The 26,734-nt window shown below is 38.0% G+C and overlaps 3 protein-coding genes and 1 non-coding gene across 5 annotated transcripts in view; 3 read left to right on the top strand and 1 right to left on the bottom strand.

Annotated features, from left to right (window-relative positions):
• Positions 1 to 320: 320 nt before the first annotated feature.
• LOC134671219 (deoxyribonuclease-2-alpha) lies at positions 321 to 17,414 on the top strand. Its single transcript, XM_063529015.1, has 8 exons — positions 321 to 656; positions 1,088 to 1,262; positions 4,774 to 4,879; positions 5,324 to 5,545; positions 6,085 to 6,310; positions 11,268 to 11,450; positions 12,178 to 12,340; positions 16,161 to 17,414. Exons 1-8 carry the CDS (start codon positions 559 to 561, stop codon positions 16,257 to 16,259), a joined length of 1,272 nt encoding a protein of 423 aa, XP_063385085.1. The 5' UTR covers positions 321 to 558; the 3' UTR covers positions 16,260 to 17,414.
• Positions 17,415 to 17,762: 348 nt separating this feature from the next.
• On the top strand, positions 17,763 to 21,650 carry LOC134671216 (deoxyribonuclease-2-alpha-like). Of its 2 annotated transcripts, none has more exons than XM_063529010.1 (5): positions 17,763 to 17,947; positions 18,655 to 18,808; positions 19,655 to 19,808; positions 20,577 to 21,009; positions 21,337 to 21,650. In XM_063529010.1, exons 1-5 carry the CDS (start codon positions 17,832 to 17,834, stop codon positions 21,620 to 21,622), a joined length of 1,143 nt encoding a protein of 380 aa, XP_063385080.1. In that variant the 5' UTR covers positions 17,763 to 17,831; the 3' UTR covers positions 21,623 to 21,650. The 2 variants fall into 2 exon arrangements, with proteins under 2 accessions (XP_063385080.1, XP_063385081.1); XM_063529011.1 differs by having other exon boundaries at positions 19,658 to 19,808.
• A 277-nt stretch (positions 21,651 to 21,927) lies between these two features.
• Positions 21,928 to 26,734, bottom strand: part of LOC134671220 (uncharacterized) — a 62,777-nt gene continuing 57,970 nt past the window's right edge. The window contains exons 3-6 of the mRNA XM_063529016.1: positions 26,146 to 26,371; positions 24,520 to 24,693; positions 23,733 to 23,952; positions 21,928 to 23,405 (exon numbers count right to left, since the gene is read on the bottom strand). Of these exons, the coding sequence (XP_063385086.1) occupies positions 23,186 to 23,405; positions 23,733 to 23,952; positions 24,520 to 24,693; positions 26,146 to 26,371 (840 nt within the window). The 3' untranslated portion in view covers positions 21,928 to 23,185. The remainder of the gene's footprint in view (positions 23,406 to 23,732; positions 23,953 to 24,519; positions 24,694 to 26,145; positions 26,372 to 26,734) is intronic.
• Positions 25,228 to 25,298, top strand: Trnag-ccc (transfer RNA glycine (anticodon CCC)). The gene has a single exon. It is a non-coding gene; the product is annotated as a tRNA-Gly (tRNA).

Consider the following 26,734-nt stretch of genomic DNA (forward strand, 5'->3'; position numbering starts at 1 on the left):
AGGGTAGGGTTCGCCCAATGGGAATACATCCCTAAAATGTCTAGTTCGTAAAATTTTATGCAGAACTTGTAGTTGATAGTCATGCATTTATTTCCCTCTCACTTGTAGCTTGTAGAAACTAAAGGTAGCTGATATTGGTGACCCAAAAATTGATTTGGGTATTAAGGCCCTAATCATTATTCAATCGCTTTTTATTTTCACGTCATTCGTATTGCTTTATTTTATTTATTACACAAGTTATTTGTTTGTACCACCAAAAATAACTAATTTAGATATTTATTTTTTAACTGGTCACCCCGTATCGCCGTGCGTATGCGTCACTTCGCGACACAAAGAAATGAAAACAACAACAACCGAAACTTATATTTTGAATTCAAATTGTTGTACCCTCAATCGGAAAGGAAATCCATGACTTGTTTATAGATTGTTGTGTAAATAAATGCATTGTTTAATAGTTTTATTTGCAACATGTCGCTCGAACTGTAAATCATGACACACCGATTGTAAAAACATCTTGTTACTTTGAGCTTGGATTTCGCGAAACAAACACGCATCACGATGTACCGCTTTTGTTTTATCGCGGTTCTTTTATTTGTGTCTGACTGTGATGGTTCAGCTCAACAATGTAGAAATGATAGAGGCGAACCAGTTGACTGGTAAGTAAAGTACCTATCTTTATTTATTAAATGATATTAATTCCAATCCCATGACCATTTTCACTGGGCTCTCACACGATTACTATAGTTATTCAAATAAAAAATAAGTAATAAATAACATATAAATATGATCTATAAGCTGAGTGAAATTTTATAGGTACTTACTATGCTCTGTATTTATAAGGATGCTTAACTTAAAACAAATAGGTATTTAATTAAGTATAAGGAATAGATGTTTGTCTCAATAGAAATATATATTGAGTCACTCACACTAACTAAAATATTATATTTTATAGCCACCCATGAATCAAATTTTGCCAAGACAAATGCAATTTTGATTTATCAAAATAAAAATTCTAAATTCAAGATAGGGTTGCTAGAGGATATGGTTATCCGCTTAAATAAGCTCAATGACTTGCTTTTGTTCATAGGTTTTACATATACAAGTTACCTAAAGAAAAGAATCATTTAAATCCCCTGGTCCGGAAAGGGGTAGCCTACATGTACCTGACTCCGTCAAAACTGCGCCAAGGTTGGATCATGTCCGAATTGTCCATTGCCAATCCCAACTCCATGTTGGGCAGGACACTGCAGCCTATGTACCAGGTATGAGTTCTTTTTATGAAAACCCTGGGCTTTTGGGTGCATGAATGTTACACTAGCTAAACTTTTTTAATATTTCCAAGCACATATTTAGAGCTTATGACCTATTTTTTAATTCATAGATAGGCAACTATTTTACAGTAAAAAAAGTTATAAATACATGAAATCATTCCTGCACCCAAAACCCTGAGATATGTTATTGAATATGTTTGACCAGCTATTCCTTAGAACATCTAGACACGCGGCAGCGTGTCAAGCCAAGTTCAAGCAAAGGAACTGGCTAGCCAGCGCCAAGTGTAATATTACACGAACCACTTGGTGCCACTTTTGACCCTTCTATAACTCAAAACATCTTTAACGTAAACACATAAAACTACGTGTGTTTAATTATATCCATAAGGACATCTAGAAGCCCAAATTTCATGAAGCTAGCTCAAACGGTTATAAAGATATGAAGGTCAAAAAGTCGTAAATTTTAAGACTGACTGACATACCTATAGTACCTAAACCTAACTTACTTCCAGATGACCTAGAAGGATGAAATTTGGAATCCAGCTCAGTTATTGTGTGAAAGCGTAGGAAAAAATCTAAAAATAAAAAAAAGTTATAAAATAGGGGGGGTCCCCATACAAAAAAACCATTTTTTATTGTGACTGACATATAAGTACCTAAACCTAACCTACTTCCAGATGACCTAGAAGAATGAAATTTGGAATCCAGCTCAGTTATTTTGTGAAAGCGTAGGAAAAAATCTAAAAATAAAAAATAGTTATAAAATAGGGGGGGTCCCCATACAAAAAAAAACATTTTTTATTGTGACTGACATATAAGTACCTAAACCTAACTTACTTCCAGATGACCTAGAAGGATGAAATTTGGAATCCAGCTCGGTTATTGTGTGTAAGCGTAGGAAAAAATCTAAAAACAAAAAAAAGTTTATAAATAGGGGGGGTCCCCATACAAATTTCTTTTTTATTGTGACTGACATATAGTACCTAAACCTAACCTACTTCCAGATGACCTAGAAGGATGAAATTTGGAATCCAGCTCGGTAATTGTGTGTAAGCGTAGGAAAAAATCTAAAAATAAAAAAAGGGGGGGTCCCCATACAAAAAACCTGTAATACGCGCTAAACAACCGGCCAACGGTGTGTCGTTGGCGGCGCGCGGCACCACATAATTCATACAAAGAACAGAAGTAAAAAACATGCAGCGGAAACGCAAGAAAAAACATTAAATCTCAATACCTGCCTAGTTTTCTTTACAAAAAGTATTGATATCCCATCAAAAACATAAATGTAAAAAAGGAGAGCCAAGTTCAATACAAAAATTATGCTTGGCTGTGGGGTTCGCCGCAAAAAGAATGGAGATCTAAATGAGTGCCAAGTTCTATGTAAAATCCAAATATGTATTTATAGGAACAAAATAACATTATAAACAAGTATTAAACTCTATCTTTGCTTTATTGGATACCTATAACAATTACTGTTATTTAAAAAAAAATGTGAGATCTTAAAGTAGGTTAGATTTGGCTTGGTCAGTTTTTATCAGAATTACAAAATATAAGTATATGTTGAATAACTTTATAAAATGACTGGTGTAATGAAAACTGGCCAAGTCAAATCTAACCTGCTTTAAGATCTCGCATTTTTTTTTAAATAACAGTAATTGTTATAGGTATCCAATAAAGCAAAGATAGAGTTTAATACTTGTTTATAATGTTATTTTGTTCCTATAAATACATATTTGGATTTTACATAGAACTTGGCACTCATTTAGATCTCCATTCTTTTTGCGGCGAACCCCACAGCCAAGCATAATTTTTGTATTGAACTTGGCTCTCCTTTTTTACATTTATGTTTTTGATGGGATATATTTATAAAATTTAGACTTTATGTCCATTATTTCTTTGAATTGTATGGTCTGATTGTGGTTGTACAAATACTACTACTTAATTCATTTACTAGGAATAGGTAACTGAGCAGACTAGGCTCTTGAGTCCTTAGATACAATATTTAGCAATCTATTATGAATTTTTATAGAGTAAGTACCTAACAAAAGTTAGCTCCATTTGCACCATCCCACTAATCCGGGGTTAACGGGTTAAACTGTTAACCCAGTGGCAAATTGTACTGGTAACCATGGTAACTCCAGGTTTAACCGGTTAACACTGGGTTAGTGGTATGGTGCTAATGGCGTTAAGAGTTCCAAATTAAAACGAAACTACTGCTTCTAAGTTTGAAGATGCTTGAGCTCAAGTGGAATAAATAAGAAGGTACATATTTTCTCGTAATAATGTCTTTATGTCTATAAGTACCTACTCCTCTTAGTAGAGTACTTAGTCATTTTTATCTACTGTTAAAGAATTCCCCTACCACATTTAACATTAAAACATTTTACAGTCATTAAATTAATTAATTTAATAAGTCACTTCAATAGAATTAAACAGAATTTTGTTCATTTTTAGGGTTCCGTACCCAAAGGGTAATCATAATCATAATCATAATCATAATCATTTATTGTATAATATTAATATTACATGTCACTTATTTACAAACAATATTGAATAAAATTAATTAATAATATAGGCGATAATCATTAATATAATTAATTATACTCTAGGTATAAACTCATAATTTAAGTTTTAAATATTCGTCAATACTGTAAAATGTGTGTTCGAGAAGCCAACTTTTTAATTTATTTTTAAAACAAGCTAGAGACGGAGCCGAGGTGATTGACACTGGCAACTTGTTATATACAGTCGGGCACATCACGCGAGTTAGCTAAAACGGGACCCTATTACTAAGACTTCGCTGTCCGTCCGTCCGTCCGTCCGTCCGTCCGTCCGTCCGTCCGTCCGTCCGTCCGTCCGTCCGTCTGTCACCAGGCTGTATCTCACGAACCGTGATAGCTAGACAGTTGAAATTTTCACAGATGATGTATTTCTGTTGCCGCTATAACAACAAATACTAAAAACAGAATAAAATAAAGATTTAAATGGGGCTCCCATACAACAAACGTGATTTTTGACCAAAGTTAAGCAACGTCGGGAGGGGTCAGTACTTGGATGGGTGACCGTTTTCTTTTTGCTTTTTATTGTTTTTCTTTTTGAATTATGGTACGGAACCCTTCGTGCGCGAGTCCGACTCGCACTTGCCCGGTTTTATAATTTTAGTGATAAGTTTTCAATAACTGGCTGCCCTTCAATAACTAGTCACCTTATACTAAAATGAATTCTGTTTATAGGTGAATATAATTCATTTTTAGTGTAAGTTACTAAACAGTGGCCCTGTTTTTGATGACACAAACAGATATTGTGTTAGGTACATAGGAAATTCCTTCAGTGTAAATAAAGTAAATATTGTAATACAATTTTATCACTAACATTGTCATTATCAGTGTAGGGTATGTAGGGCGTAGGCCATTCACTTCTTACAAGCAATATCTAGTTGTAACACTAATCCATTCATACGAGAAGATAAAAATCATATATAATTGTGTAATTGTTATTGCAGTCAAAGAATACAATGACCGTTTTGTACAACGACCAGCCTCCAGCTAATGAGAATGCGCCAGATATTCTGCAGAATGTAGCTGAAATGTATTCAAAACGTAAAAAAGGTAATTATTATAAAAATATTTTAAAAACAGGATAGGGAGGTTTACGTAAAACAAAGTACTTATTTTATCAAAATAAGACCTTCTTTCAAAGAAAGGAGGCTGAACCAGTTGGCCTCGGCTGGGCGGAGCTGGAGGGGGCCGCACTGGACTGCGAAAAATGGAAATCCTTTCTGATACCCCTATGTCCCTGATGAGGGATAATATGATACCATCATTAGGGGCTGTCCATAAATTACGTCATCGATTTCTGACGATTTTCGACCCCCCCCCCTATAATCATCCAAAAATCACGCTTCAAATGACCCCATTTCCTCCTACTTCATGCTTCCGATGTCCAGACCCCCCCCCCTAATTTGAAATGACGTAATTTATGAATAGCCCCTTATCATTAGACCTTCTTTCTCATGAAATACAATCTTCAATAGTCTCATAATTTGTACGCAGGTCAAATGAAGTTCACGGAACCTTCAGTAAAGAAGTACAAGAAATTTAAGCTGGGTGACAAGTATTATGACGACTACGATCTGGCCGAAATGTGCAAAATGCACACTAAATTCCTGAAGAATAGGGTCGAGAAAGGGCACACGAAGGGTGTGATTATGGGAGATAAGTTTACTTCGATGTGGCTGGTGCATTCTGTGCCAAGGTTCCCTCCGGTACCTGATGGTGAGTGCAGAACTTTATCGATTGTGTATAAAATGCAACACTGATTTCTACTCCATTAGTTCTGTTCATTATGTCATTGGCACTGGATCGTCCGTTGCCTAATCATCACTAAGCCTACATCATTGTAGGTAGTTCCCCCACTGTGCAATTCTCGCATAGCGTCTAAACGCTAACAAACAGTCTCTAAAGACTGTTACACACTGATTAGTATTTAGTGCGGGTCATATAATTGCTACTTGCGTTTAGTAGCAGGCCATACAGGCATATACGCGGTTATCACACTGATGCGATGCGAATTCGCACGTCGCTCCAGTGTATGAGCGTGATAGCCTGATAGCGCTATTCGTGTATATAGCGACGTCCCGCTCGCACACCGGGGCGACGTGCGAATTCGTAATTTAAAAACTGCTTTAGGCGGATGTAATGGTAAGTAGTGAATGTCGTCCTACCAAATTCCTATTCATGATTTTAAAAATAATGGAACTTAAATTATCAACTCTCATTGTATCCATAATTATGTTTCTATTTTTACACTTCAGGTCGCGGCATGAACCTGACCAGCTACAGCTACCCACAAACCGGTATGAAGTACGGACAGTCAATGCTCTGCATGTCGGTACAAACGGCCACCGTAAACCAGATAGCCACCCAGCTTAAATACAACGAGCCACTCGTGGTTTACAGCCAAATACCTCCGGAATATGAGAATGAACTGCCGACGCTGGTTGAGGTGGTGAACAATAAGACTGTTGATGCTTCTCCTTGGTACGTTGTTTAGATTTTCTTACCACTTTAGTAGTAGTAGTAGTAAACTCTTTATTGTACAAAAAGACATTAAAAATAACATACAATTAGTAAGAAGTTCAAAGGCGAACTTATCCCTTTGAGGGATCTCTTCCAGTTAACCTTTGAGTAGATGAGAGGAGAGAGTGAAAAGAGGGTGACAAATGCAGCAAAATGTACAACAAGGTACCAGAAAGATAAAGGATATACCTTAATTATAGGAAACAGGATCGTGAACACCCATACGACCATATTTGTTAGAAAGAGACGCAATCAGATTACAGCCCCGGTGGCCGAAAGGCACAGGCACCTGCCGCGATAGCAGAGGATGCTGGTTCGATTCCAGCCTGGGGCACTGGAGGCCTTGGTCACTTTTTTCATAGTATATGACATTTATTTCAGTTTATAGATTACAGCTCGCATGATAGTGGGCAATCATAAGTTAGTAAGCAATACCATCACCAAACTATACCAAACACATGTTTGTATGTATTTTTTGTTGGACTCTTTTGCTTACAAAACAAATGTGACGGCTGGTAAAAGGAGTTCTGTGTTTTGACGCATCTAGGAACAAAACTAATGCTACAGTACCGTAAATGTGTAATGTTGACAATGCGTTTTCAATTTCTATGTTACCTAATTTGATGCAGTTTTCTGTAGGGCACAAACTCTGGATTCTGTACATTAGGCACCTAACATACTCGCACCATTGTTAACACCTTTAGTTCTGCGTAAACACGTGGAGCACGAACAATCAGCACTCCATTAGTACTTACCTACAGGGCCACAGAATAAATAATAGTACTAGGTACAGAAGACTCACTCCCTAACAAAACGCGTCTGTTACGATCAGCACAGATATGGCCGCTAGGTGGCGACAGCGCCACGCGCGGCTTATGGCAAACCCCAAAATTGGGGCCGAACGGACGTACTTTTAGCTACCTGTAGGAAACCGACGAAATCGCGGAGTGAGTCACGCCTGACAGGGCTCGGAACCCGTTTTTTTTGAAAAACACCGAAATAGCCCAATATTTTTAATTATTTTATGCTGTTTACGTAGGACTGAATCATGTAGGTATTTAGGTAACAACTTCGTATTGTTAGTGTCCCATTAAAAATGAAATAATAAACCAAAGAACGTAATAATACCGGTATTTTTTGAATGAAGAAAAAATCGGTTCCAAGCCTTGAGTACACGTAAATATATACTAGAGCTCCCGATACACGTGTTACACGCTGACACGGGTACCCGGGTTCTTAAGCCCGCCGGGCTTAAGAACCCGAACTACACGAACCCGCCCGGATTCGGAAACGTTTACACGGGTACCCGTGTACACGGGTACACGGATACACGAAATAACGGATCTTATTTACCCGCCGGTTCGACCCTTCACTCTCATGTAGCGGAGATGCGTGCTATGAAGACATACGATTGCATATGTGGGAGATTAGAAAGATTTAATTACCTACTTTACAGTTTTACTGGATAGATTGGTAATGTCAATAATAGGTAGGTAAGAACACTTTGTTTCAATAATCATAAGATTAAAATTAACAATATTTTAGTAACAGTTGACTTCATTGATAGGTATTTTATTTTCTTCACTGATGTAGTTTTTTGATGATTAAAGTAAACCTATATGATTATCTAATACAAAAGTAGATATGTAGTTCTCTTTACTGAAACTACCACGAACGGAATATGTTATATTTTCCTTTAGCACAATCGCATTTTGTTCACTGTCTTTAAGTAGCAAAGACAGATGAAAGTACCCTTGTTCGAGCTGCTGAGGTGAAAAATCAATTAAATTGGTACAACACATATCAATCACATTGAACATCCGATAAAATAAAACTGCTAAACAATCGGAGCTCCTGAACCTGAATCTTTGTTTTTATTTAAAACTTTATACATTACTTCAATCTCGCAACACGCCAAGGACGGGTTAGGCCTGCGTGTATTTAAGGTCCGTTTCGCCGTGTACACGGGTACACGGGTACCCGAATACACGGATCTTAATTACACGTGTGCCCGACTACACGTGTAGAACGGGTCAGAAAACCGTGTACGTGTAATTCGGAAACGGGTACCGTAAACGTTTACACGAAACCCGGACACGACCGCGAGCCCTAATATATACGTGACATGATTTTAGCGTCTGCCCATAAAAATAATAAACCGAATTCTTGTTAGTTATAAGACTTTGTCTTTAATGCTATTTAAATACGATCTGAAATATAACATCCCATCAAAAACATAAATGTAAAAAAGGAGAGCCAAGTTCAATACAAAAATTATGCTTGGCTGTGGGGTTCGCCGCAAAAAGAATGGAGATTTAAATGAGTGCCAAGTTCTATGCAAAATCCAAATATGTATTTATAGGAACAAAATAACATTATAAACAAGTATTAAACTCTATTTCTTTGCTTTATTGGATACCTATAACAATTGCTGTTATTTAAAAAAAATGCGAGATCTTAAAGCAGGTTAGATTTGACTTGGCCAGTTTTCATTACATCAGTCATTTTATAAAGTTATTCAACACATATATTTTGTAATTCTGATAAAAACTGGCCAAGCCAAATCTAACCTACTTTAAGATCTCACATTTTTTTTAAATAACAGCAATTGTTATAGGTATACAATAAAGCAAAGAAATAGAGTTTAATACTTGTTTATAATGTTATTTTGTTCCTATAAATACATATTTGGATTTTGCATAGAACTTGGCACTCATTTAAATCTCCATTCTTTTTGCGGCGAACCCCACAGCCAAGCATAATTTTTGTATTGAACTTGGCTCTCCTTTTTTACATTTATGTTTTTGATGGGATATCAATACTTTTTGTAAAGAAAACTAGGCAGGTATTGAGATTTAATGTTTTTTCTTGTGTTTCCGCTGCATGTTTTTTACTTCTGTTCTTTGTATTAATTATGTGGTGCCGCGCGCCGCCAACGACACACCGTTGGCCGGTTGTTTAGCGCGTATTACAGGTTTTTTGTATAGGGACCCCCCCCTATTTTTTAACTTTTTTTATTTTTAGAATTTTTCCTACGCTTACACACAATTACCGAGCTGGATTCCAAATTTCATCCTTCTAGGTCATCTGGAAGTAGGTTAGGTTTAGGTACTATATGTCAGTCACAATAAAAAAGAAATTTGTATGGGAACCCCCCCCTATTTATTAACTTTTTTTTGTTTTTAGATTTTTTCCTACCCTTACACACAATAACCGAGCTGGATTCCAAATTTCATCCTTCTAGGTCATCTGGAAGTAGGTTAGGTTTAGGTACTTATATGTCAGTCACAATAAAAAATGGTTTTTTTGTATGGGGACCCCCCCTATTTTATAACTTTTTTTAATTTTTAGATTTTTTCCTACGCTTTCACACAATAACTGAGCTGGATTCCAAATTTCATCCTTCTAGGTCATCTGGAAGTAGGTTAGGTTTAGGTACTATATGTCAGTCACAATAAAAAAGAAATTTGTATGGGAACCCCCCCTATTTATTAACTTTTTCTTGTTTTTAGATTTTTTCCTACGCTTACACACAATAACCGAGCTGGATTCCAAATTTCATCCTTCTAGGTCATCTGGAAGTAGGTTAGGTTTAGGTACTTATATGTCAGTCACAATAAAAAATGGTTTTTTTGTATGGGGACCCCCCCTATTTTATAACTTTTTTTAATTTTTCGATTTTTTCCTACGCTTTCACACAATAACTGAGCTGGATTCCAAATTTCATCCTTCTAGGTCATCTGGAAGTAGGTTAGGTTTAGGTACTATAGGTATGTCAGTCAGTCTTAAAATTTACGACTTTTTGACCTTCATATCTTTATAACCGTTTGAGCTAGCTTCATGAAATTTGGGCTTCTAGATGTCCTTATGGATATAATTAAACACACGTAGTTTTATGTGTTTACGTTAAAGATGTTTTGAGTTATAGAAGGGTCAAAAGTGGCACCAAGTGGTTCGTGTAATATTACACTTGGCGCTGGCTAGCCAGTTCCTTTGCTTGAACTTGGCTTGACACGCTGCCGCGTGTCTAGATCCGTAATAATAATTATGATTTCCTTATACTTAAGTTCTCATTGTGAGTCATAAGTAGTGTGAACAATAATCATAATCATAACACGTGTCATATTTCTGTAATGTGTGCTATTTGTTGTTACGCCTGTTTTATTTCGCTCATTAATGTTTGTAAATAGTTAACATACAATGCGAATAAAACGTCGGTATGCGTCAATAGTTTATTATACCTACCAATACAATGACTAAATAAAATAACTGATTTGCAAGACCGAAGTGATCCCATAAGTGTTCCGTGAACAATGTTTTGTACGGAACACTAAAAATACAGGGTGCTGGCCGGGATGCATTCGAGGTATTCTTGACTTCGGGATTAAATCGCCATAAAGTTCACAAAATCGGCCATAGTTTCGGATAAAAAGATATTTTGGCAAATCGTTTTTAATAACGGCCATATAATGGCATAATTCCTATCAAAATAATAATATGTATGACGTTATAGTGCACTTCACACTGTTGCTGCCAAGTCTGTAGAGAGTTTACTTAAGGCGGACTCTATCTATCAATATTTCCGGCACTGAAACTTTCGGTCCTTGGTCGTCAGACACAAGTAAAAAAAATTCTACCACACTATTAGGGTCGGTTGCACCAAACTGTTCCTATCGTTAAAGAGTTCGCAATTTTTTTATGTAAGGAAAGTTTCATAGTAAAGCGCCGGCTGACGTTGATCAGTTTGTCAAATGTGGTTGGTGCAACTGGTCCTTAGTCTGGGCTGTCTAGCGCCCTACGAGCTGGCGCAGAGGGGGAACGCGGCCAGTGTCCTGGGAACAATGCCTCAGGCTAATTTAGGTTGGTTTAGACTTATAATCATTTGTTTAATCTCTGTTTTAATAACGCCTATTTCCAGGTACCACATAGAGAGTTTCGAAACCCTCGCCGGGCGCAAGTTTCTCTCGTTCGCGAAGAGTGCCATGTTCAACGACGATTTGTACAGTGGCTTGGTGGCCGAGGTTCTGCAGTCAGACCTGCTGGTGGAGTCCTGGACTAATGGGCCTGGCACCTTGGACTCGGAGTGCAATAGAAACTTCCAGTAAGTACCTAAATAGATCACACAGAAAGATGTACAGACGCGCGAGTGATCCTATAAGGGTTTCGTTTTTTTCCTTAAGAGGTACAGTCGCCATCAGATATATCGGAGCAGCCAAGGTGTTCATATCTGAACACGACTCTATTGTCAAGGCGATAGAGTGCATGTTCAGATATTGTGAACACCATGGCCGCTCCTATATATCTGACGACTGTACGTAACCCTCAAAAGTGACTAATATTGGGGCTGCGTTGGGCTCGATATTATGCAAAATATAGAGATTTTCATTGTACGATCCCAAACATTTTGGTACTCCGTGGTGGCATTATATTTCTAATATAAGTATCGCATTTATATAATGTTATTAGCATTCAAATATCAAATGAAAATAAGTTTTTGGCAAAAATTTTATTTTTGGTACAAGCTTTTATCGCTGACTGTACTTTTCTTCCCACAGGCAACTAATACTCATCGAGACAATTCTAAAAACTCCAAACACAATAAAGTTTCGTTGTTTTATGTTCCTATGGCCAACTCCGGTCTACATCATCAGATCAGCTCAATGACACCATAATATTGCATTGTCACCCGACTTACGTATGTATGCCAAATTTCAGCTCAATCGGAAACCGGGAAATGGATCAAATTTAACTTGCAAGATTTGATTACAGACCGACAGACAACGGTCAGGTGAAACTAAATAAAAGCTTGTAATAATATCCAATTTCAGAGTGCGGAACATAGAGCGCCTAAAGTTCCCCCTCGCTCGTATGTCGTTCACGTCCCACCACGACCACTCCAAGTGGACGGTCGCCGTCGCGCACAAGATGCACAACAGCCAGGACACGAAGGTGGCCGACTACTGGGTCTGCGTGGGGGACATCAATAGGGCGGTAAGTTGACACTCATTTACTCATACAACTTATTATACAATGTACCGTAAAATGGGGTGAGTTGGGTGAAATTTGACTTTCAAACCTCGATAAAAAAATTGTTTACATGTGAAAACTGAATGGTGTATATAATAAGTGGTTCGGGCGTTTGTATTTTATTTTGGGTAGTTCCATTTCATAACTTTGACGATAAAGAGGAAAACCCACCGCACCCCGTAGTGCCTCGTATTTGGGGTGAGAGGGTTTTTCATACAAAGGTGATTTTGGAAGATCGTTGGATCGATTTTTTTTTTATTATGCGTATTACTATAGCCCCATTTTAAATTGGAATACATTATTTTTGTAGCAGTAGCCTTAAAATCCCTTCTCACCCCCCTCTCAAACCTTCTCTCCCCATTCATAACCCAACTCTCCCCGCGAAACCTACTCACCCCCCGTTTTACGGTAGTATAGGAGCCTCAGCTGCCAAAAAACCAACCATTGTGGTTTGTAGGCCAAGAAATAAGAAGTTATAGAGGGAAATGCTAGGAACACAATTTTTGACTCCGTAACTTTGTTTGGACTAGTTAGGAGGTGAACATATCAAAAGTCCCCGGCCGTAGCCCCGGTGCTGGGGGGGAGAGGGGGGAAAGAAGGTCTCATTTTTCGGTTTTTCACTAATATCTTGGAAACTTTGCGTCTTAGCGTCATGACTACTGAGACAAACCAAAAGCTGATAAAATTTGTTACAAGTTTTATTCAGTCAAGTTTTTCGATATCTTGAATAGTTTTTGAGATATCCGCTCTTGAAAGTTTATTTAGGGCTTTCAATTTTATCTTGATATCTACATTAGTGAAGCTGCTAGGCCGTGTTTGGTATCATTTTCGTATAAATCGGGGGTGCTGAATTCATTTTTGGTATCACATTGACACCATTCCTTAGAAAAAACATATAAACTTTAAACAAATACCTTTTTTTTAAAATTCATCTTCACGCTTAAACCGCTCAACCAATTTAATTGTAATTTGGTATACAGATATTTCGAGTCCCAAGACAGGACATAAGATACTTTTTATCTCATTAATCATACTTTCAAGTTGTGAAATGGAGTATGGGGGGAATTCAACTTCGTCGACGAAACTGAATTCCTGAGGTAAATACTGCTTAAGGTAAAGTTTGAAGTCATGTTAGGTATCATTTTCATTTAAATCACAGATGTATACCATCCTAAATTTCACCTAAACCGGTTCAGCGGTTATTGACTCCTCATACAAACTTCCACCCCACTTTTCACATCCTCAAAAGATGCTTTTGGTTATAAAAACCATCCTATGTCCTGTGTCGAGACTGAAACTATTTCTATACAAAATTTCAACGAAATTGGTTCAGCGGTTTAAGAGTGAAGAGGGATTTTTAAAAATATATTTTTTTTGAATTTTGAATTTACTTCGGAATAGTGTCAATGTGATATCATAAATGAATTCAGCACCCCCGATTTATACGAAAATGATACTAAACATGGCCTAACCGCATCACTGATGTAGATATCAAGATAAAATTAAAATCCCTAAATAAACTTTCAAGAGCGGGTATCTCAAAAACTATTCAAGATATCGAAAAACTTGACTAGATAAAACTTGTAACTAATTTTATGAGCTTTCGGTTTGTCTTAGTAGTCATGTCGCTAAGATGCAAAGTTTCCAAGATATCAATGAAAAACCGAATAATTCGACCTTCTTACCCCCCTCTACCCCGCAGCACCGGGGCTACAGCCGGGGACTTTTGATATGTTCACCTCCTAACTAGTCTAAACAAAGTTACGTAGTCAAAAATTGTGTTCCTAGCATTTCCCTCTACAACGTTTTTTGAGCATTCATTTACTGACCTATTGGTAGAAGAACTATTGTATTGAATAATTTTACGGTTTATACTCACTTGTTTTTAGTGTCTCACAACAGTTTAAATTCGAGAACTATATGGCAATTAGATATACTTGGTCAAGCAGATCTTGTCAGTAGAAAAAGGCGGCAAATTTGAAAAATGTAGGCGCGAAGGGATAGCGTCTCATAGAAAATTTGAATTTCGCGCCTTTTTCTACTGACAAGATTTGCTTGACCATCTATATAAGCACGATTCGTGAACAAAAACTTTTATAATTATGCAAAGACACATTGATTAAGCAAGATTGAGTAAAATCTAAGACAATTTCGTGCTTCGAATTAGACAGGTAAACGAGATGGCGCTGTACAGCTCGACGCATTTTGCGGTAACTCTGACTGTCAAAATTTTACGTTTTACAATTCAGTGACCGCAAAACTTATGGCGCAGTACCGCTGCGCCATCTGTTTTGGATGTCAAACTAAAGGTCACGATTTTTCTTAGACACCTCTCGATTACAGTCAGTTCTCTTTGTTATTAAGTAAGAAAACTGAATCAACTGATGAATAGAGTACTTACTCTAAGCGCCACTTGCACCATTCTACTAACCCGGGTTAACCAGTTAAACCTGACTTTACCATGGTTACCTGGTTACATGGTACAATTTGACAATGGGTTAACGGTTTAACCGGTTAATCCCGCGGTTCCGGGGTGGGTTATTGGGATAGTGCAAGTGGCGCAAGCAGTGGTGGCCGAGTGGATATGACGTCAGACTTTCAATCCGGAGGTCGCGGGTTCAAATCCTGGCTCGTACCCAGGGTTGGGCAGTATTTCAATTACATGTATTTGAAATACGTATTTGAAATACATTGTAGTATTTTGTATTTGTATTTCAAATACTACCTGGAAAAGTATTTTGTATTTGGTATTTCAAATACTGCACTCACATGTATTTTGTATTTTGTATTTCAAATACTTCAAGCTTCAAAATACATTTCTACAAAATACATTTTATTAAATTCTATGATCCTAAAATGGAACGTTTTTTTTTTAAATATAATGTACAACTTGTACGAGGGCAAATATGTACCATGCGCGAGTTATTCTGCGCGGAACTTTTCGTCAACAGCCAGGGGATAGAGTCATTACAGTAGTTTCCGTCCATGCTCTAGTTTTCGACCACTTGACAGATAGGCAAATAATATATTTCATGTTTAATTTACTATTTGCAGCAATGTAGGTTTATATTCAAATTTCGTCAAGTGGATGAAAACTAGAGCTGGACGAAAACAAGCGCAATGACCCTATACGTTTTTAGGAAAGGATATTCGTTAAACAAACTAAACGATTAGACAAAAAGAATTAAAAGTATTTTGTATTTTGTATTTGAAATACATTATTTTAAACACTGTAATTTGTATTTTGTATTTCAAATACCAGTCACCAAAGTAGTTTGTATTTGGTATTTCAAATACTTTTAAAAATGTATTTTGTAATTTGTATTTGAAATACGTGGAAGCCAGTATTTTGCCCAACCCTGCTCGTACCAATGAGTTTTTCGAAACTTATGTACGAAATATCATTTGATATTTACCAATAGCTTTTCGGTGAAGGAAAACATCGTGAGGAAACCTGCATACATCTGCGAAGAAATTCAAAGGTGTATGTGAAGTCCCCAATCCGCATTGGGCTAGCGTGGGGACTATAGCCCAAGCCCTCTCGCGCATGAGAGGAGGCCTGTGCTCAGCAGTGGGACGTATATATTAGGCTGAAATGATGAATGATGATGATGAAGTGGCGCTAAGTTTACTTAGTTTTCTATGATACGAGCTGGGGTTCGAAACTAACTCGCTTTACCGTTAGGCGAGATGCAATTCCATCAGCTCCCGTGTCCAAGTGTTCCATGTTGTGTGTGTAAGGTATATCTTCATCTATTTTATTTTTATCTTTATTCTATTTCAGTTACCACAAGAATCCCGAGGCGGCGGGACCGTGTGTACGTCGGGACCCATTTTATGGGGAAACTTCGCTCATTTAATTGAGTCAGTCCAATCATGTTGATTCTAATCTAGTTAGGTAATGAATTGAATTCTTTTCCTTTTGTCACCCAGAAATGAACTCCGTGTAAAAAATGTGAATGTGTGCTTTTGAAATTACCATGTGTTTTTGTCCCAAAATAGAGTACAATTAAAACTCTTAATATGATCATATTGACATGCCATTACTATCTAAACGGTATAAGTTCAAATACAATTATCAGTTTTAATAACAATGTATTAGGTACCTAAAAGTAAAATTATTCGAAATTGTTTTGTTCTTCTGACTTGCCAATTTGACATTGATTTGACAGTCTTGTTACCGCGAGATAAGTATGTACTGTATTAGCAATGCTTCGCCATTTAATTAAAATTGCTCTTCAGTATATTAACTGTGTACGTCTCGGAGTAATTAACAATGGAGCCGCCATTAACAGGCGTTCCCCTCTGTCGAAAATAGGTGGCCAATGGTCAACCACATGTCAACCATATGTATGGACTGACATTTATCTGACATGACGTACCTATACATTTGATGTGCCCCTCCCCCGCAAAAAACGGCAGACTATTTTGTACCGAAAATTTTAGACATGGCGTCTCCGTTGGTCCTCTAAGGTGTACGTCTATTGTAGATCTTTTGTTAAATTATGTACTCTAGGTAGTCCAAATACTAGTTCAATCTTTATTGTGTTAGAATACCTAACTAACTGCAATTAATGACAAATATTATTAATTTATTTCTCGAAAAGGCTCTTTTGAGCCATTTAGAGCATCTGTGATCAACGTTGTGAGTTAGTAGGTACTATTTAAAGCAAAGTTAAGAGAATGCATGCATTGCAAATCATATATGCCATTTTCAACCTAAAGGGTGCTCATTGTCGGTTGTCAAAAAGACGCTATTTCCATAAAGCAATTTGAAATCGACCTTTTCGATAACCGACAATGTGGTACCTTTTAGTTGAAAACGTCACATGTATGTATGTTTTTATACTTTTTTACTTTTTTTAAGGACCATTTTGTTTCATTGCTTTAAAATGAACACTTATGAGGAAAACCGCTTTATAATATATTTACTCTTGTGATGTGACTCCTATAAAGTAGGTACTTAGTATACCTATATTGTTAATTGAGTAGTCTTTTATACTTTATACCTTACACAGTACCTAAAAAGTCTATTGATGACGCGTTTACACTGTATGTATATATGTATTAGTAAATAAGTCTAATGGTTATTTTAAAATATCACATACTTAGATAATACATTTTTTGTACATAAAAATATTTTTTAAATATTTAGCTTTGTTTTTTTACCTTTTTTTCATCTTGTGATATACGGGTAGGATCAAATACCTAATTTACAAAATCGAAATACCTAAAATTCAGTATTAATACTGGATTTACTACCAGCCATTGCAAGTATTGCAACGACAAACCTAACAACATTACATATATATGTAGTGCGATCATTCAAAATATTCAAATGCTTTTCGATAAGTTTTTATGGCATGTGATTCAGGTTATTGTTTTATTCCTCCATAAAGTAGACATTTAAATATGCTCATGTTTCTGGACTATACATAAAATTGCATTTTGCAAGATGAATTTTATATTAATTTATATATTCGGAAGTTTATTGGAGTGCTACAAAGGATTTAAGATTGAGAACGGCTACATAGGCCAACATTGTCGCGATGGATACAAGCCTGTGGCTTGGTAAGAAATAAGTTAGGAGATTGTACAACTAGGGAATGCAAATCGGTTATTTTTTGTATGGAAATAATCGGTTATTAACCGAAACCGCGGTTATTTCCATACAAAAAATAACCGATTTGCATTCCCTATGTACAACGTAAGCATACATCAGCCTATTTTGTACAAGTTCCATAAAAGCAGTGTTGTCAATACAACTACCGTATAGAAATTGGAAATAGGTACAGTAGATTGGAGCAGTTATACTTAGTCATGCAGTGGCCTATTTAAATTAGATGTATAGGGTGTGTATAGGTGATACTTACAGTCACTCAAATTTAACACTGGATGCTTAGTTGCATTTGTCTAAGGCAGGGGCTCCCAAAAGAGGGGCGCCATGAGGCAATCCTCCTCACCATGAATACTATGATACCCATAAGTCTATTTCGAATAGCCTAGCTAGGTTAGGGCACCGCCGCCGAAATTTTAAACTTGCAACTTGCAAGTTACTTATTCGAAAAGTGGACTGGAAAAGATTGGGATCACCTGGTCTAAGGCAAGTGTGCTCATTGTTCAATGATGATTGATAAGTATCGATCAGTTTTTTTAAGATAATATCCAAGTTCATTCAAGTAAGATTTAAACATTCAAGTAAAATTGCATGTGTTATCGAGACTATGTCAGGCACTGGGATTTATATTTTAAATAAAATCGCTTTCGTACACTATTAGGTGGTACTTATACAAGCATCCAGCGGGCGTGGTCCATCCAAGCGGACAGAACTTCAGCTTCTTAACGCCTGACACGGGGGGCCGGTGGATACAGTCGCTTTATGGCATCTTGGAGGCCGATATGCTGAGTAAAACTTTGATGCCCGACTACAAGGTAAAATAGGAAAAAACATATTATGTGGCTCTAGTGAAAAATAACTAGAGATAGACCGTAAAAAGTCTGCAGCGATTTTGGTAGCCCACGCAGTGCAAGTGTCATTTTAAACGTCAAATTTCTATGAAATTATGACGTATACATAACACACTGCGTGGGCTATCAAATCCGCTGCAGACTTTTATTGGTGCGACTATTGTACCTAAGTACCTCTCTTTGGGGTTAGGTATTAATGGTAGCATAAGAAAAATATAGTATGATTCTATCTACACTCCATTGTCAAGCGACTCTTGCCAAACCATAGCTTATAGACAAAGACGCGCACCTAATGGGAGTCTGTGTGGATTGTAGAGGGCTGTATGTAGGTACGTGACCGTTATTTGGCGCGAAGGCCATGAAGTAAGTATCAAGTTTAAGTTTCCGATTTAGGATACAAGATGGCAGACCCTCTAACTAAAGCAAGGAAGCGTAAAAGTGAACGTATATTTAAACAATGCAGCACCTGCTTAGTGTTGTTAAAGAGTCGTATAGTGTGGTGGAATGTTACCAAAATTTTACCTAGGTACCTAATTATTAGCAGTGATCGGACAAATCATCGCAAAAGCATCAAAAATCATTTATTATATTAAACTCATGTTATGTACACAGTATCTTTATAAAATTTCCAGATTATACTAAAAAAAAACTGCAGTTCAAAATTGTAAAAAGAAATTGTATCATGTTCCATACAATATTTATTTTTGCGTAATCGCAAACCTAACCTAACCTAATGTTAATTGTCCGAACTTTGATTATTAGCCTAATTACTCGTGTCCGTTTGTCTATGACGATAATGAGTTTATACAGCAGCGTTCATACATGGACCGCGGTGGCAGAGCCATGGTCATATTCGAGTCTCGTCACGGCGCGCCCGGGACTTCGGCGCGCGGGGTCGTGATGGCAGATCAGGATGGCGGGTTTCTGCTGACGCATACCGTGCCCGGGTTTCCGCAGAAATCCAGTAAGTTTGTATCAAAGCGGAAAGACCACAACAACCAGTCGTGGGTATAACTACCTCATATCATTCCGTGATTTTTCCATCTTGTTCATTTAGCCGGCAGATGACGATATAACTATTCAAGTTTCCTCAGAAATCCAGCACCTACCTATGTCGCTTTCTTTAGTTGTGTCCAGGCCAGGTACTAAAGAAACTATAGTATCTACTACGGAATAGACGTAGCTAGTTAATTAGTTCTTCCGGAAAATGGTGGATGGACCAAAAACGTGCCAGCGTCTCATTCCTCAAATATGGACGTATGTATGTATGTATGTATGTATGTATGTATGTAAACACTTTATTGTACATAAGACAGGTTAAGATACAACTAAAAGAAAGTATACAATGTGCAAAGGCGAACTTATCCCTATAAGGGATCTCTTCCAGTCAACCTTTACACAGACGTACGTACACAGATATACCTTCTTATTTCACCCAGTTCTATTGTTAAAAATGATACAAACGTTCATATTACCTAGGTATTGGTTTCTGTAATTCTCTTCAATTCACTGCAGAGTAAAAGAAAATGATTAGGTAACAGCAACTATGCGATTAATGTCTGATGGCTCCTCTACACGATGGGCCAACGCCGGCCACTCTAAGGGACGCATTTATGCGTTAGAGGGAGCAAGTGATATTGCTACCTTATTCTAGCCCATGGCTGCGTCCCTTGGAATGGCCGGCGTTGGCTCATCGCGTAGAGGAGCCATGAAAATCTTCGTTTCATTGCAGGGTCACTTCCCTTGTTCCCATTCGATGAGCTGAAAAGCGGACACTTACTAGCTTGCATCTCTCTGGATTTCAGCGCTCTGAACAAGGTGGCTCGAGCCATAAAAGAGGTCGCACCGAACATCACATACTCATACATGCCCAAAACGCTGGCTCATCTACTACCGGAATGGAACTTCGACAGACCTTTCCCGACTCTTTCTCCCTTCAGGCTACGGCCATCGATATATTCTCTTATGAATAGAATGGGGGAGATTCCTCGGCCCTTAGAGGCTCCGTTCAACAATGGTCCTTTAGAAGCGGTGTTGGTGGCCAGGCCGCCGGGAGTGAAGAGTTGTATCTACTCTTCGTTTGCGGCGAGGCAATTAGTCATGCTGAATGTGTATGGACAATCACGAAGCACGTTTCTTACTACGACGTGCAGTGAGAGCTTTGGGTAAGTCTTTGCTACTAACGCTAAATTTTGAGGGGCCCACAGACTACCAGTTCGCCGGACGATATCGGCCTGTCAGTTGCTCGGAGTTATCAAATTTGACAGGCCGATATCGACTGGCAAACTGGTAATATGTGGGCCCCTTACTGTCTTGGTTTTAGTTTTGGGCCTAATTGAATAGTGTTAACAATGTTAGTGATGATCCGGCTCTGGAACAGTTTCATCTATGTCAGTCTTAAGATGAAATCTTCAAAAATGTCTAAATACCTGAATTGACCTTAACGTTTCGTTTTCGATAGACTTTAAAACAGTTCAACGCGCTTCTTTCAGCGTCCGCAACATTGACTCGATCTCCTTTAAATACGAAGGTGACGATGGGCCCTCAGGTCCTGTCTACTACGTGCCGACCAACAGCACCGACTATACCTGGTTCGCAGTCAGCGCGGCGGCACATTGGCAGCAACGAGGCAAGGGCCCGCAGCAGTTCTGGGTGTGCACCAGCCTGGTGGATAAGGAGGATGTGAAGGGAGAAGGGGGTTTGTTGTTGTGTTTGCAGAATTACAATTTGTGGGTGGCGTTTGATAACTTGAAGGTTGCTGAGCCCTCTTGCGATTAGCGATTAAACTTTACCTGTCAGGCATTATCATCCTCTGTAAAAAGGTACCATCATGCTCCGCATTTATGGTCCTAGCTAAATTGGTTGTTCAATACTTACGCTATGGAATGTCATAATTAGCTAGAACCCTAAATGGCGTCATAATCACGGTGCGTGACTGTACCTACGAGTATAAATTCGCTGTATGGCGTTTTCCTTCTATTCGAACGCAGTATTAGGTACTTATTTATACCTATGAGATACTTATTGAGGTTAAAAGTGGGTGGGTGGGTGTGTTCTATGTTTTCGTTATAAAATAAAAGTCCTTTTAATAGAAGATTTTTTTAATATACAAACATTATTTACATTAACCATCAATAGCAGCACTAACGATTAGACGGCATGATTGAGTACAATTCTGGACAAAAACTTTATAATTTACGAAACTAAAGATTCCGTATATTCTCATTCAATACATTCATTTCACTGGATAACACAATAGTACTGCACTCATTCAAACCCCGAAGTATTCAAGCATATAGCACAGTGAGCTCCAGCTATTTACAATTCACAATTTAATAAGACGGCTTTTATATTATAAATTAATGATTTCCCATTTTCTTGCTTTTTCTGTAACCAAAATGGTGCTTTTTCTTTTACCATAGCGTACGTAAGTCTTAGATATGTACCTATTGTTGATGTCTGAAAATGTTACTTTATATAAAAGCGGTCTAAGTGCTAATTACACCGTTCAGCAAGTGTTCGTGTATGACAGACTGTTCCGTCAGCATCGTAATAGTTTGAAGGGACTGACCACTTCTCCATACAGTCTTAATGTAATCTGATTTCAAGTCGAAACGCTATCAAAATTAAGTCAGTCCTTTCAGACGAAAATTTGGCACTTTACATCTCTATCCCGTGCCTTCGATGTGGGATAAGGAGGTCGATAAATTAAATTAAAAACTAACGAAAGATACAAATAAATGAAAGTAATTTGACCCTTATAGTTAAGTGAGTATAAACCGAAAACAGATTATTAGAAAACATTTGATTTGGCACCTTCACCTCAATTTAATTAAGGGAAAACAGTTTTTTAAGTTTACGGTCTTTAAGTTTATCAATACCAAACGGTTGCTAGGTACTTTTATGCGTCATTACTTCTCTATTCATTAAAGAACATACCATTAGAATTAAAATTACAACAAATGTAAATATACTAATTATTAAATCAGATTAATGCTTATCATAAATAACTTTAATGTTAGTATCCCTTGTGTAAAACCTAACTTTACAACTGAAAATTAAGTAATGCCCATTACGGTGAGATAAAAACGAATCCTCATCATATTCTGACATTCCTTGATAATTTGGGTCATATTCAGCCAGATCAATAAATAAAAACAATTGCCTATTGCCGCCTATAACCTTCCGCACCGCGCTTTTGGTACTTAAAAGATTTTCGGCATGGCATAATCCGCATAATGTCTTCTATCAGAAACGCAAAGAATTTACTTTATTCTGTCTATGACATGACTTAAAATAAAACCCATTGGTATTGATAGACCAAGACTGACAGAAAGGTAGCTAATGCGTGACTCTCAAAGAAGGCATCCTAGTGAACCAGGAGTCGTGCTTCATCTTCAGGTAGTAGGTGTCTCTGGGCGCGGGGGTGGTAAGGGCCTCCTCGAGCAGTTTAAGGGCGCTGGTGGGGAGCACCTTGGCGCTGTACTCTGTGGCCTCGCCAGGCATGGTGACCGCGCAGGTGGTGGACGAGCTCACGTCCGAGCTCGGAGTGTCTGGCCGGCTAAAAAAAATATATAGCTCTTTGAAGATAGGTGCGAGTACTAAACCAAAGTACTTATTAGGCCCATATATTATTTAGTAAGATAATTCCAAAACGTCTCAGCGCACAGTCATAATGTACGTTATAATGTAGGTAACGCACCTTAGCTTTCGTTTTATATAGTTGACTGGTGTGGCCTGAGAATGATTAGTCATCATATTTATCACAAGTAGTGTACCTACTGAGTGCTACATATAATATGTGACACGCATATTATCACAATACATGGCGACCTTGCCATTACTTCCTATTAGCACTCAGGATTGAAAGTAGGGGAACATTTTGTACCTAGCCGGCTGGCTCGGAACAGTCAGCTGCGCCGGCGGTGAGTATATCTCCGCAGCGGACAAGTCCGGTGCGTGCAGGAGCACCACATGGAGCGCCTGGGCCTTCAGCGAAGCCCTGAGGGCACGCGCGGCGCCCCACACGCCCCAGCGGACCGCGGCCGCGCCCGCGCCGCCGTCGTCGCCGCGTGACAGGCTCTCGCAGTCCGTATCCGATGTTAGGCCTGGAAACAGTATAAAAAGGTTACTAATTGTATCGTAATAAGACAGCAAAAACATGATTCATTAACGCCAAATCAATAATCGTTGATCAGTCTATTTAATAAGCCAGTTTCAAGATAAAGAAGATAATCTTTTTTTCAACTAGTGATTAGATCTAGAGGTATTGAGCGCCAATAGGTATGTGTTGAACATTGGCTTAAATAATAAATTGTATAAGCAAGCCTAAGCCAAAGCAGATTGTGCAAATTTCAAATACATACAACGAATTCCTTCAAATTCCTAACGCAATTCATTTCAAATTACTAATGAGAGTAATGCGGTGTAAATGTAGTTAGGTACCTAAATAAGAGAGGTTTGATTGTTTGATCTAAATATCGGAGAGAGCAAAAGACATAAAAGTATATTCACAATCTGGTAATAAGAAAAGAAAGTATTAATTGTCATCCACAGTACCGAGTCTACAGATTCTTGGATAGACCATCAACCGATGTTGCCGCCGCAGCAGCGTTCGTGTTCGTGCGTCGCACCGCTCACCGAGCACGTTCGCTCGTAGCGTGCCCTCCACTTACCAATGTAGAACAAGCGGCCAGCGTGCGGGTGGTCGACCGCTGCAGCAGCGAGCAGCGGTGCGAATGTTCGCGCAACGCGCAGCGCGCCGAGCACGTTCGTTCGCAGCGCGCCCTCCCAGCACGAGGCACCGCCGCGCCCGCTGCTGCCCGCCGTGTTAATCACTGCCCATATTCCTGGAATGAAGAATAACGATACAATAGGTAAGTAAGTACTTATATGTTTCAAAAAAAATATGCATGCATTTATTATTTTAAAAATAGTTTGTTAGAGATGAATAAAAACAACATCAGCCAAGTGCCATTCATATTAGCCATTAAATATTAGGTATTAGTTGGTATTAGGTACATAGGTACCTGTGCTAGTACCATGCCATTATAGTTTTAACTTGCGCGCCATCTATACGCAAGCTAATTATCTTGCTAGCCGAATGGAATGCTCGCTAGGCTAGTGATAACTTGCTGCGCAACTTCATTACCGGTTGTTGCTGTCTAACACTTATAGCAATACGTCAATAGATGGCGTTACATGTTCGTGTCCATATGATTGTAACTTTGTAAAGTACAGTTTTTAAACCTGTTTCACTTTTTATTCACAAAATGGTCCTAAAAATAGTTTTAAAATGGGTCAGTTATTATATTTTATAAAAATTTGGGCAAATTTTTATATATGAGATCAAACTGAAGCTAATTTTTGTCCTTGACAAATAAGCACTGCTGGTGTAGTGGTATCATGCAAGATTCCCATTCTTGCGACCCGGGTTCGATTCCCGGGCAGTGCACTCTTTTTTTTTTGATTTATTTTATTTTTTATTTTGTGTTTTGTTACAATATGCATTGTATTATGTAATGTACACTAATGTTTATAGAAACAAAAATACAGCATTTATGTCATAAAATGTAATATGTCGAAACGACTCGATTTTTGTTTTCTTGTAGAATTTGTCGATAAATTACCAGAGCATTGAACTGGATCATTAAATAACTGAAACCGCAGGTAATCGTGCGTTAGTTTTTCGTAACTTAACGCGGTGTTGCGCCACTTACGTTATGTGTTATGTACCTATTAAGTTACTTATATTATACCATACCTAGTGACCTACCTGAAAACGTCCTATTACGGAGTCTAGCTATTTTAACTAGTTTTTATTATTATTTCCTTTATTCAAATAGGGTCTTAGGCTAGGGTTTTTATAATATGAATATAAAAACACTTACAAAACAATAAAAATTACATATAAACACATTATAAAACATATTATTATTATATCTTTATTTATTTTTCTTCTTATCTTTATTTATTATTATTATTGATATAATGGTAAAACATTTGTTAAGTAGGAACTTAACTATATTTTTTTCTACTCCAACTCAAAAACTCAAAATACTTATAAAACTATTGTAAAACTGTTGTATTTTTTTAAACTAACCTAACTTCTAAGCAATAATGTTTAAAATGGTTAGTTTTTGTTTTCAAAATTAATTACATATTCAAATTACGGCACGTAGAGATGATTGGTCTTCAGGATTCGTAGTCGCATGAGCTTGTAGCCAGGACTCAGCCAGCTCTGCTGGATCGCGATCGCGTGTCATTCTACTAGTTACTAAAGCTTGGTCAGTTAAACTTACCATGTTCTCCGGCCGGTAAATGCTGCGCTGTAGCTCTCGCCGCTTCCTCCAACAAGTCTTCCCTGGCGACATCCAACTCTACGGTCGCTAAGCGCGGTGGCGGTTGGTCCTCAGGAGTTGAGGCCACGTGGGCTTGCAGCCAGGATTCTGCTAGCCTGGCCCCGAGGCCTCCTTGCCGGCAGCCTGCGATCACGCGCCAGCCGCGGCCGCTGAGGTAAGTTGCGATCTGTAACAATATTGACATCATCATCATCTTAACTTAAGAGTTATTCTCTTGTCGGTGGAGTATCTTCTAGCTTTCCCTATCTTGCGCCAGCTCTTTGACTTTTTGATACGACACGACCCCTACTTTTTCTTTCATTTGCTCCAAAAAGCTGCGACAATAAGTTCCATATTGAGTACAATCAATAGCTGGGTACACCGACTGATGGCGATCCTATTAGTCCTATTCAAATATAAATCACGAAACACCAACATGATTTAACAATTATAAAAAATTTAAAAAGCACTAAATCGAACACAAAACTGAAGGGTAGGTATATTAATATGGAAAATTAATAAAGTTAGTAAAAAAATAGAGAATTGGGAC

The sequence above is a fragment of the Cydia fagiglandana genome, chromosome 15 (assembly GCF_963556715.1).
Source record: "Cydia fagiglandana chromosome 15, ilCydFagi1.1, whole genome shotgun sequence".
NCBI classification, from domain to species: Eukaryota; Metazoa; Arthropoda; class Insecta; order Lepidoptera; family Tortricidae; genus Cydia; species Cydia fagiglandana.

Excerpts from the sequence above, each read along its gene's own strand:
- LOC134671219 (XM_063529015.1), top strand. The coding sequence starts at position 559 with ATGTACCGCTTTTGTTTTATCGCGGTTCTTTTATTTGTGTCTGACTGT. Across the intron at positions 4,880-5,323 it reads GTATTCAAAACGTAAAAAAG|GTCAAATGAAGTTCACGGAA; the intron begins GTAATTATTATA and ends ATTTGTACGCAG. Across the intron at positions 12,341-16,160 it reads TGGGGGACATCAATAGGGCG|TTACCACAAGAATCCCGAGG; the intron begins GTAAGTTGACAC and ends ATTCTATTTCAG.
- LOC134671216 (XM_063529010.1), top strand. The coding sequence starts at position 17,832 with ATGAATTTTATATTAATTTATATATTCGGAAGTTTATTGGAGTGCTAC. Across the intron at positions 17,948-18,654 it reads GGATACAAGCCTGTGGCTTG|GTGGTACTTATACAAGCATC; the intron begins GTAAGAAATAAG and ends GTACACTATTAG. Across the intron at positions 18,809-19,654 it reads CTTTGATGCCCGACTACAAG|CAGCGTTCATACATGGACCG; the intron begins GTAAAATAGGAA and ends GAGTTTATACAG.